Source organism: Neopelma chrysocephalum, unplaced genomic scaffold (genome assembly GCF_003984885.1).
Source record: "Neopelma chrysocephalum unplaced genomic scaffold, ASM398488v2 Primary Assembly neopelma1_132, whole genome shotgun sequence".
Classification (NCBI taxonomy): Eukaryota; Metazoa; Chordata; class Aves; order Passeriformes; family Pipridae; genus Neopelma; species Neopelma chrysocephalum.
Genome location: NW_020897794.1, coordinates 1,775,876 through 1,787,729, shown reverse-complemented (window position 1 = coordinate 1,787,729; position 11,854 = coordinate 1,775,876). Strand labels below are relative to the sequence as shown.

The window sequence follows — 11,854 nt, the reverse complement described above, 5'->3', positions numbered from 1 at the left end:
GAGTGTGGGGTGGTTTGGCTGCCCTGGGATGTTGCTGAGAGTGTGGGGTGGTTTGGCTGCCCTGGGATGTTGCTGGGATGGAGAGCAGCTGTTCTGTGCAGCCCCCCAGGCCGTGCTCGCTGCAGCCTGGGGCAGATGGGCAGGGCAGAGCCAGGCCCTGCTCGTGGCAGATGCTCCAGTTCTTTGCCTCCAAACCAGAATTCAGCCGAGCCCTCGTTTATTTTTAGCAACCCAAGGACACCATGAGGCTGGATGAGACCATGCTGGTGAAGCAGCTGCTGCCCGAGATCTGCCACTTCATCCACACGTACCGCGAGGGCAACCAGCACGCGGCCGAGCTGCGCAGCTCCGCCTCGGGGGTGCTCTTCTCCCTCAGCTGCAACAACTTCAATGCCGTCTTCAGCCGCATCTCCACCAGGTACGGGGCTGGCAGCACCCCCTGCCCGCTGCCTGGGGGCTGCAAAATGTTCAACAACATCCTCCTCCAGTGGGGCTCCCTCGGCCTTTCGACATTTCCCTCGAGTTCCAGGCTACGAACTGAACCTGTTCCCTGCCCGTCCTGGGTCACTGCTGAGGTGCTTTCTGTGAGCTGCATTTGTTGCCTTTTTAATCTGCTTTCAAAAATAATGACTGAAAATAATTCAGCTGAGTAAGTTGAGTAAATTCTGGGTGCAAGGTGTCTTGGAAAAAAAAGGATGCTGAAGTAAAGGGTTGTATCCCTTTACTTACAAATTTAGAAGGAAAATTGTCCCCAGCTCTGCTGCAGCCCCCAGGCTGTTTTCCTGTCTAATTTTTCCAGCTTGGAGGCTTTTATGTTAAATCTGTCTTATGCCTGAAGGGGACAAACAGCTGGACTGTTTGTTAGTTGTGGGAAAAGACCCATTTGTCTTCTGACTGACTTGATTTTCACAGCACATTTACTGTAAAAATAACTGGGTTTTCTGCTTTTCTGAGTGAGAAGGGAGACAAGCACAAATTTTCCATCTATTCTTTGCTGGTTTTGCCCTGTTCCAGATCCTTCTGATGCTTCAGCATTTGTCAGTCCACTACAGTGGTGTTAAGCTTTTTACTCCTGAAATACTTTGATGTTTCTTGAAAGGTGCTTGAAGCAGCTTAGCTCTTGTCACACAGTATAGAACAGCTGAGATCATCCTGTAACAGAAGTGGAGCTTGGGCAGCCTTCTGTGGTCACACAGCAGTGAGTGAGTCAATTAAATGGAAACAAAGATTTATATTTTCATTATATATTTATCTATTCCCTTGGAAATTATTTGCATTTTAGAAATCGGTCTAAAATGATTAATTTTAATTCTGAAGTATTTTCAAAGTTTTTACGGAACCTTTAATAACTTTTATTTCAAGATAGACTTGGCAGCTAGCATGAAGGATGTGGTTTTACTCAATAGGTTGATTGTGTTTTGTTGCTTATGGAAATGGAAACAATTTCTTTTGCTCCCTTTATAGGAACTATTTTTCAGTTACAATTTTTTGAGTCTGTGAATCTAGCCCATGGATCTGTATGTATTTGTAGCAGTTTGTTCCCAAGCTCCAAAGCCCTCCTTCCCATCCCTTTGAGCCAGAGCAGAGTGCTTTCCCCTGAGCTGTTTATCCCTTCATGTGGCTTGCACAGCAATAGTTAAATGTTTGACCAGCTCTCTGGGCTCCACAGGGGTCACTCCACCAGTCAGCACTGCTGATCTCTGACCTGGGTTTCCTGTTTAGGAATATTTCTGGGCCTTGCACAGCAGCTGGGGGAGTTTTGGCATGAAAAGCACAGCAGTGGGGACCTTCCCATTCCCAGCGAGGGCTGTTAAGTTTCCTGGCGTTGAAGAAATGAAGAACTGCTTTTGTGTCTAGTCCTAGAAATCACATTCCATGTCTGAAACACATCTGTAGCTTTGGAACGAGCCAGGGCAGTCTGAGTTTGGGGGAACATATGCTCTAGTTGTTAGTGGCCTGGTGTCTGTGAGATGTTGAGTAAATTATCTGATACACAAGTGTGAAAAGGTGCCATTGTGTTTAAACTGGTGGGATTAAACTTCATCCCCTTTGCTCAGGCCACAGAACTGTGCACCAAGAATGGTTGTAGCTCAGTCCAGTGATACCAAGGACCATCAGTCTCTGCTTTACTCTGAGAACTCAGCTGGGGCAGGACTTGCTGCTAAGGAGCAGTAACCTAAAGGTGTCATGATTCCATTAATCTAATGCTTAGTTGAAAAGATGACAAGGTCATCTGCAGTAGGGTGGGTAACACAAGGATTTAGGCAAATCTTGGGCACAAACACCAGAAGGTGTTGGCATTTTGTAAGGCTCACAACTGGTATTTCTAGCTCCATTTTTGGTATGAGGGTGTAATAAGACTATAATATTAACTCTTAATCATGCAAGATCCATCTTTGATTTCTAAACATGGAAAAGTCTATCTGAGGAGGTCACAGAATGTTCCCTGCTATTGAAATGTATAGAATCCTAGGTGTGTTCATACCTGTCTGACATGATAGGATGGATTTGCTTTGCTTTGCTTATTTTCAGGTTGCAGGAACTGACTGTTTGCTCAGAAGATAATGCTGATGTTCACGATATTGAACTGTTACAGTACATCAGTGTGGATTGCTCCAAACTCAAGAGACTCTTGCAGGGTATGATTTGAGCCTGTGTTTTGAAATACTTCTTTTTCAGTCTGGTTAGTCAGAGATGACAGCACAATTGATACATCTTTTATTGCCCTGTTTTACTCCAAACAGTCATATATTTACCAAAATATTTAAAAATAGTTAAGTAGCATAAAAACATCGGTTTGAAAACTGCTTTGCACTTCAAATGTCTTTTATAACCTGTGTTGCTTTTTAGATCCAAGTTTCTGTTCTAAGTGCAGAAATGTTTTATCTTTACAGAGACTGTATTCAAGTTTAAAGCCCTTAAGAAAGTAGCTCAGTTAGCTGTTATCAACAGTCTGGAAAAGGTAAGGGTTTCAATGCTTGTCTTTCATTGCTTATTTGCAGACTTCCTCTAGTTTAGGAATAGTTGCAATTCAGTGATTTACTGTAAAATATAAGTGGTTGCCTCCCTTTGATGCAAATACGTTTTGTAAGAAATTTTGTGTGATTAGAATTAAGAATAAAATCTCGCTTCATTTAAATACATAATTCAGAAAAACTGTTTGGAAGCTCTGGAATGTAAAGGTGTTTTGCATTATCTGCAGGCATTTTGGAACTGGGTGGAAAACTATCCTGATGAATTCACAAAGCTGTACCAAACCCCCCAGACTGACATGGCTGGTAAGGCACAACACATGGCTGTGTTCAAAGGCTGCTCTCTCAGACATCCCCAAAATGCATTCACTTGCATTTTGTGCCCCCTTTGCTCCTTGTGCAGCCTGCAAATAAACAAATTTCTGTCACCTTTGCCAGGGCAGGTAAGGTTATGTTGCCATCTCTCTTCTTTCCTGACTCCCCTCTTAGAGATTATTATTGTGCTTCACAACACAAAGAAATAAACCCCAAAAGATGGAGACTCTTTGAATATATATTTTTCATCTCGATACAGGATAAAAACTTAGAGAACATCACCTTTATTTTTCTCTAGTGACAAAGAGAGGAAAATTTATATTTTCAGATAAACCATGTCTTTAACTGGGTTGAGACCATGTTGTCCCCAGTAGTATGCCAGTAATGTGCAAAAGAGAACCTTTCTTCTGTGCAGGTGAAACTATCCCTCTGCTCTTTTATACCTATTCTTTGTAATTAAAACTGGTATTGAACTTGGGCTTATGTTTTGTGCAGATTGTGCTGAGAAGCTGTTTGACTTGGTGGATGGCTTTGCTGAGAGCACGAAGCGTAAAGCAGCAGTGTGGCCACTGCAGATCATCCTCCTGGTCCTGTGTCCAGAGATAATCCAAGATATTGCAAAGGACGTGGTAGAGGAGACTAAAATGAACAAGGTAAGACAGGTAGCTGAGTTCTGGCTCTGGTTTCTGGAGGATGCTGGCTTTTGCTGATTGTGTATTTCAGGTATATTTAATTTTATCTTTCCTGCCTAAAGAGCACGTTGCAGTTCCCTGTGTAAATTTATGCACCCCTTTTGAGTTCTCACATATCTTCTTTCACTGTTGGTAATTCATGTGGATAGTCTGTCCCAAACAGTGTTATTTCAGAACTTGTCCATCTCCTTGGAGATTTGACCCTCTGTGCTGTCATTGCCTCCAGCAGCAGCAATGGGAGCCTTGCTGAGGAGTTGTGGGGCCTGCAGGGTGTCTCTGTGCTCTGGGACTGCTGCACCTGCAGCTGCTGTCGAGTTTGATGGGGCTGAGAGGGAACAACCACCTCTGTTTGTGCCAGTCTGATTGCCCCAGACCCACCAAAGGGAATGGCTTTAATAAATACAGGATTTCCCCAGAGGGCTGCATCAAGTTGTTTTTTGCCATCCCAGTATCTGGTTCTGACTGTCCCTGGTTTGAATTCTGCAGAAGCTGTTCCTGGACAATCTCAGGAAGGCCCTTGCAGGCCACAGTGGGAGCAGGCAGCTGACTGAAAGTGCTGCTATTGCTTGTGTTAAACTGTGCAAAGCATCTACCTACATCAACTGGGAAGATAATTCTGTCATTTTCCTGCTGGTGCAGTCCATGGTACTAGATCTTAAGGTAAAAATGTCTGTTTCCTAATTGCAGCGAGAAATTTGAGTTTTAAAGTACAGAAATAAACTTTGAATTTCTCCTTAATTGATTACCGGTGTTTTTCACTGGAAAGTTTTATATTGAAAGTAGACAGGAATAATCTTGGTATCTTATTTACATGTTTGCATTTTTCTGAAATGAATAGAACCTGCTGTTTAACCCAAGCAAACCTTTCTCAAGAGGCAATCAGAATGCAGATGTGGACCTGATGATTGACTGCTTGGTTTCCTGCTTCCGCATAAATCCCCACAACAACCAACACTTTAAGGTGAGAACAGCACTCACTGGGAAGTCATTCTCTGCATGCCATTGACGACCTGTCAGTTAGAAAAGCTGTGCTAACAGCAGCTGGAAGCTCATAAATGAGTTCAGCTGTATAAATATCCCTTAGTAATAAATCCCTGCATGTTATTATAAAACTTTCCTCGGCTGATTAGGCTTCCCTTGTTCAGATTTGACAGCTTTGTCAATTTAATAAAAAGGCTTCAAGATGTTATTCAGTGTGATAAGAAAGATGGGAAAGACAAAGACGTTCCTAAGTGGCTTTTATGTATTTTTATTGTAGATCTGCTTGGCACAGAATTCCCCATCAACATTTCATTATGTGCTGGTAAATTCGCTCCACCGAATTATCACAAATGTAAGTTCTGGCAGTATTTCATCAGCCCAGGGATCTGGGGCTTCTGTTCAGATCAATATCTGCTTAGTGAATGCAGTTTGGGGAGTAGACCAAATCTTGTTGCTCGTGTCCATGCAGCAGGAGTTGCTTGCTAATAAGGCAGAGCGTGCAAATCTGTCTGTGCTTCCCACCAGTGGATTCCCAGTGTGAGAGCCCAGATTCCAGTATAATATCTATAGCATTTCAGTACAGAGATGTACTGTACATCCCTCTGATGTAGGATGACAAATAAATCTCATGATCTGTGGTTTTATGATAAATATTGATACCTGAAAACCACTCTCAGGACATGCACAGTTGTACCCCCTTCTGCAGTCTGTTGACCTGGGCTAGAGCTGGTTTTCTTGGGGGATTTAAGTAGTGTGAAATGAGGGTAAGTGCTGAGAGATGAAAATGTTTTGAAAGTTTGTGCAGTTGTTCATCTACCACAGCCTTCTGCGCTGCTGGTTTCAGTTTGTTCAGGTAGGAGAGGGATGTTAGTGAGCAGCAGAGTTGGAATTGGCACTTCTGTTGCAACTCGTTTGCGTATCACGAGTTCCACGATGGTAGCGCTGTGTCAAACATGTAAAGGATGGCCCCTGTGAGCTGGGAGGTGCACGGCAGGGGCGGGGGGAGCTGCAGCAGCAGTGTAACAGCCTGGCTGTCCCCTGCAGTCGGCGCTGGACTGGTGGCCCCGGATCGATGCCGTGTATTGCCACTCGGTGGAGCTGCGCAGCATGTTCAGCGAGACCCTGCACAAGGCCATCCAGGGCTGCGGGGCACACCCCGCCATCCGCATGACCCCGGTAAGGCTGCTGGGGCTGCCCCGGCACACTCCTCCTCCTCCTGGGCCTGGCCACACGTGCTCTGTGACCCTGCAGGTGCTGGGGGAGTGACTCTTTCTGCCTCGATGTTTCTCTGGTTTCCTGCTGCTTTTAAACTGGCCATGTAGAAGTATTTCTTCTGTCTTCTGTGGCTGACTGTCCATTCTAAGCTTTCTGGCTGTGTGAATAGCAGGGTGACACATCCATTCTTGCTTAATCTGAAAAACAAAAGCATTCTGTATGTAAAGATAATTGTTGGAAACTGCAGTGCTTTTACCACGGTTGGCACCAGTAGGTCTTCATTTGTCTTGCTCTCTGTTGAGCAAGTTGACTGTTTGGTCTTGGTGACAGCAATAGAGTAAAAGATTTTTCAAGCATTATGAAATAAATATGAAGTCAATATTCTTGGCTGTCTTGGAAAAAGTCTTGAGTAAATTGAGATTTGTAGTTCATCCAAATTCTTTTAGTAAGTCCACATGCAGCTGTGTTGCTGCATTTTTCTTCAGAACGTTCCACGAGGACACTTCTGCTGTGGCAGGTGGTTTTGGTGGGGGGATTTTGAAGTAGAAGGCTGTGCAACTATACTTGAATTTTGTATACTTCTAAACTTTGTCTTGAGTTATAGGTTATAAAAGCAATACATTTCATAAGGTGTTTAATTGTAACTGTTATGTTTGACTACCTTCCTGACAAGGACTGTGACTGTTTTTCCTCCCATCAGAGTCTTACATTTAAGGAGAAAATGACAAGCCTTAAATTTAAAGAAAAACCTACTGATTTGGAAACCAGAAGCTACAAGTTCCTGCTGTTGTCCTTGGTAAAACTGATCCATGCAGATCCAAAGCTCTTGCTGTGTGTAAGTATATCCCACTATCCCACTGTTCATTTGTGGTGGAGTTTACTTTTGAAACTGCTAAATGAATAAAGATTAAAAACACACACCTGGCATCTAGGACACGTCCTGCTCATCCTTGTCTCTGGTTATGATGCTCCTGTGCTTTTAAAGGAATAAAACAGAACAAAAAAGAAACTGTAATAGATTCTGTAGAATCAGAGCAACACAATGAGGAGGAGCATAAAGTTCTGTGACTTTATGGGGGAAGATGGGGGAAGGAGAGGGGAATGGAAGAAAATTAAAATAAGGAGGTTGGAAATTAGTCATAATTTCAATGAGTAGAAAGACATATGGTCTTAGATCTTCCATTTTCTCAGGTCTGTCATTGTTTGATTTAAACATATTTCAATTCTGTCAGAGACATGACGTGCAAGGGGTATCCATGGATTAAAAATAAAATGACAGACTCTCCTAAAGATCCCAAAATCCACCTGGTTCAACCAGAGGAATGCTGCTGTAGCAGTCAGTAATGTGGGCAGGCATTAAAAAGTTCTCCAGCTTAAATTTGCTTCCCTTGTTGCTGTTCAGAACCCCAGGAAGCAGGGCCCTGAGACCCAGGGGAGCACTGCAGAGCTGATCACAGGCCTTGTCCAGCTGGTGCCACAGTCCAGCATGCCAGACATAGCCCAGGAGGCCATGGAGGTGAGACTGGGGCAGGCACTGGGGTTTTCACAGCTGGATGTTAATGTTAAATCTTCTACAAACGTTGTGTCTGTGTGCCTGGGATGGCTTTGTGTGGAAATACAGGGGAAAAACTCTGGGTTTGGAGTACAAATGTGCATAAAGACTCTGAAATTAAATACTTCTGACCTGGACTAACAATGAACTCTTGTTCTTCTGTATAATCCTTCTGTAATGCTTTTTACATCTCATGTTCAGAACAATGTAATGTGTGCCTGCACCTATTTCTCTGCCTGTGCTCCTGCACTCTGTGAATTGCTGTTTTTAAGCAAGACTCTTTGGTTTGACTTTAGGCCTTGCTGGTTCTGCACCAGTTGGACAGCATTGACTTGTGGAATCCTGATGCTCCTATAGAAACGTTCTGGGAAATCAGGTATGTAAAGTAACTTCTATAAATGAGAGAAATAGCTGTTATGATTTAAATAGCTGTGAGTATTTTGGGAAAACTTTTCAACAACAGCAGGAATCTGCAGTCAGAATTGTCATGTGTATTCATGGAGAAGTTGTATCTTCCTTGCACTATTCAAATTTAATAAAAATATCACAAACATTTTGCTGACTCCCTTAATGACACTTCAGCAGATGTTGAGGTGTAGAAATGATTGTTAGTTTGAAAAGTTGGAGATTTTCCCCCTCATTCAAATGATTGCTACTTTTTAAATTCTATTTGATCCTTTTGGGACTAAGGGGAGGTTAATGCTGAGCAATTCCAGAAGTGTGGATTTGCTAATCCTGACTCTGAGGCCCTCACCTAAAGAAGGTGATAGCTTGGCCTGACCTGCAGTCTCTGTTGGTCTTTCCTGTACATTTATGAAGAAATTTAATTCATTAAAATCATCTTGCCTTTATAAGTTCACAGCAGCTGTTGTGGTTGATTTCTTGGAGAATATTAAGGGAAATGAAGTTCCAAAAAGGTCAAAATTACACAAAATGCTAAACCAAAAAATAGGAATCTGTAAACTCGGAATTCTAAGAATTGCATGAGCTGAATAATAAAACCAATAGTATTTGGTGCTTTACTGTGAATTGGTGCTGATGTTTGGTGGAGAAAGAGGAAGCCTGGGCTGAGCCCCCCTGGACAGGCAGGACCTGACCCCCAGGGCTGTAGTTTGTAGGAACAGCAATGGGTTTGTGCTCTGTTCAGGCTGGGGGAAAACCCATCCCAACCGACACTAATTGGGACCCTTTGGCAGTTTTAACAGAGAGTGTGAGGCCTGAATGGATGTGAAGAAGGAACATCCCTAGATGTGTTCCTTCCAGAGCAGAGTTGAGGATGGTCAGAGCAGTGTAGGTACCTTGTCCTGCCCTGTCTGTGCTGTATCTGTCTGGGGAGAGCTGGAGGCTCCGAGCCCAGGGCTGGGACAGGACCCATGGCTGCAGGGCCCCAGGAGCTGAGCAGGCCCCTGGGGGTGGGCAGGGCCCCAGGGGAGCTGGGCACTGCCAGTGCACCCCCTGCTCTCTGTGGGACATTCCAGGAGCCAGCGTTAGCCCTGCACAGGGCTGTTCCCATGGGAAGGGCAGTGCAGCACCTTCACCCCGCCGGTCCCACACCCGAGGCTAACGCTGAGCTTCGTTTTGCTGCAGCTCACAAATGCTTTTTTATATCTGCAAGAAGCTCACGAGCCATCAGATGCTGAGCAGCACGGAAATCCTCAAGTGGCTGCGAGAGATTCTCATCTGTAGGAATAAATTTCTTCTAAAAAACAAAGTAAGTGAATGTTGCCATCTCTGTTAGGATCATCAGCACACGTTCTCTGCTTTGTCACTTCCTTTATTTACCACATTATTCTTATGATTGGAAGAAATTTAATAGCTACACCTACACTTTCTGTTCTCTGATTTCCTCTCTGCTTTGTGAGGCACCTCAGTTAGAAAAGTTAACCACAGTTAGGTTTGGGATCTTTATTTTCTTTTTTACTTTAGCTATATGGGTTGTTTTACTTGCCTGGAAAATGTATGTTTCACAGAAACCTATGCCTTATGCCCTAATACAAAGGGAAGTAGTCCCCAAAGTGAGAGAAAAGGAAAGTAGTTGTGGTAAAATGTAGACCTACATGGATAAAATAAAAGTTTCATTTTTGATCTCAGGTTCCTCTGAGTCTCACAATTCTGATTTGCTTCTTTCTGATAATCTTAAAATATCAAATAGTGTATTTCTTAAGGGAAATACCATTCTAAGATACCATTAATGTGGGTAACTTTATAAAACCCTGAGAGCAGCAGTGGAAAAAGTACTGTGTAAATGTTGAGGATCCTTTTACCTTCCTCAAATCGATCCCTTTTGCACATTTTAAAAACTACGTTGATATATTGTTTCTCTTCCCTCTCTTCATAGCAGTCAGATAGGAGTTCCTGCCACTTCCTCTTCCTTTATGATGTCTCTGGAAGTGGAACTAGCCAAATTTCTCTGGACCATGAAGAAATGATCCGCTGTGCACCAGGAGCTACCCTCAGGAAGGGGAAAGGGAATTCTTCCATGGTAAGTAATACATAATGATAGGTAATTTTAGCACTTGGGGAAAAAACCCTATGTGCACATAGAACTTAAATTACTTTTAGAGTAATTTTAAAAAATAGAATTAAGTATTTCTAAGGAGGAGAAGACATCTGTATCCTAAATAATGTATGTATTTAATATGCTGGTTAATAATGATGTTTCAGACTTTGTAAAGTCACACCTTCTTCAGTTAAAATGTTGATGAGTATGTCCTCCTTAGGAATGCACAGGGCATCCCTTGTGACAGCACATAGAGCTCTGATCCTGTTCAGGATTGCTTGTTCTTACTGACAGAAAGGCAGTTTGACACACGCTTTGGCTAAGGCTGAGTTTTGATAAAGCTGCCCTGTTAATCAGCAGTGTTCCCTTGGGAATTCTGTTTCCCAAGGAAAGCACGGCGGGATGCAGCGGGACCCCCATCTGCCGCCAAGCCCAAACCAAACTGGAAGTGGCCTTATACATGTTCCTGTGGAGCCCAGACATCGAGGCAGTGCTGGTGGCCATGTCCTGCTTCCGGCACCTCTGCGAGGAGGCCGACATCAGGTGTGGGGTGGATGAGGTCTCCGTGCACAATTTTCTGCCCAACTACAACACTTTCATGGAGTTTGCATCTGTCAGCAACATGATGTCAACAGGTGAGGAGCAGGAATCAGTTCAACACCTTTCTACCCGGATGATAAGACTGTTCTTTGTGTTTGAGTTCTTCAAACAGGTTGAGATTCTTGATTTGATTCTGCTCTGGCTTTTCCTGAAATATCTCAATTTCTAGAATTGCTGGAAAGTGTAAAGAATTTGGGTGGCTGAGTTCATGAGGATTTTACAGTGTAACAAGAAACTGCCTTTTCTAAACACTTTAAAGGGCTGTGTTCCTCTTAGTTCAATAATTGCTTTCAAAGATCACAGGTTTGATGTAGGTGGGTTTTCAAAAAGCTGTTCTGTGCCCTTTGTAGGGAGAGCAGCTCTTCAGAAGAGAGTGATGGCGTTACTGAGGCGCATCGAGCACCCAACTGCAGGCAACACAGAGGTGAACTTCCTTCTCACTTCATACACTCCTGGCATGCATATTGCCACAAGCAGTTTTGAAATTAAATCTTGATATATCTTCTTTCAGGCCTGGGAGGATACACATGCAAAATGGGAACAAGCTACAAAACTAATCCTCAACTATCCAAAGACCAAAATGGAAGATGGGCAGGTGACTATGAACTCTTCCTTAGTTTCAACCTGTAGAAATTCAAAGTAACTCTTTAAGCTTATATATTTTAGGGAATCTGAATTTTAATCTAGAAAATCAGTTTCGTAGGCAGACCGAAACTCCATGAAAGTATTCCAGAAAATTAAGGGTAATCAGTTGTCTGCTTTGTTTGCTCAGAGACCAAGAAGTAATTTGACTTAAATTGCTGTGGAGGAGAATGAAGCTGAGCTTAAAAATTAAAAATAAATTGAAACAAAGAGTAGGGAAAACTGTGGAATACTGCTAGAGAAACTCTGAAATCCCTTTCACTGGAAGTTTTTAAACAAGCCACTGGCTGCCATGATTTAAATGTGCTTTATCCTGGTGGCAGAGCAAGGGATTGACTGGCAACTCCCTTCAGGCCTCTCTAGCCTTGCTTCTCAACCTCCCTGG

The 11,854-nt window shown here is 43.3% G+C and overlaps 1 protein-coding gene across 3 annotated transcripts in view; it reads left to right on the top strand.

Annotated features, from left to right (window-relative positions):
- Positions 1 to 11,854, top strand: part of NF1 (neurofibromin 1) — a 75,853-nt gene that overhangs the window by 6,890 nt on the left and 57,109 nt on the right. For 2 of the 3 annotated variants that reach the window (XM_027698804.1, XM_027698803.1), the window contains exons 4-20: positions 228 to 418; positions 2,533 to 2,639; positions 2,895 to 2,962; positions 3,203 to 3,278; positions 3,783 to 3,940; positions 4,466 to 4,639; positions 4,818 to 4,940; positions 5,238 to 5,312; positions 6,005 to 6,136; positions 6,876 to 7,010; positions 7,578 to 7,691; positions 8,024 to 8,103; positions 9,315 to 9,438; positions 10,066 to 10,209; positions 10,616 to 10,862; positions 11,178 to 11,251; positions 11,339 to 11,422. In XM_027698804.1, coding sequence (XP_027554605.1) covers positions 228 to 418; positions 2,533 to 2,639; positions 2,895 to 2,962; positions 3,203 to 3,278; positions 3,783 to 3,940; positions 4,466 to 4,639; positions 4,818 to 4,940; positions 5,238 to 5,312; positions 6,005 to 6,136; positions 6,876 to 7,010; positions 7,578 to 7,691; positions 8,024 to 8,103; positions 9,315 to 9,438; positions 10,066 to 10,209; positions 10,616 to 10,862; positions 11,178 to 11,251; positions 11,339 to 11,422 — 2,106 coding nt within the window. Of the gene's footprint in view, positions 1 to 227; positions 419 to 2,532; positions 2,640 to 2,894; positions 2,963 to 3,202; positions 3,279 to 3,782; positions 3,941 to 4,465; positions 4,640 to 4,817; positions 4,941 to 5,237; positions 5,313 to 6,004; positions 6,137 to 6,875; positions 7,011 to 7,577; positions 7,692 to 8,023; positions 8,104 to 8,923; positions 9,018 to 9,314; positions 9,439 to 10,065; positions 10,210 to 10,615; positions 10,863 to 11,177; positions 11,252 to 11,338; positions 11,423 to 11,854 lie in introns of those variants that run through there. The other variant, XM_027698805.1, reaches the window with a different exon arrangement.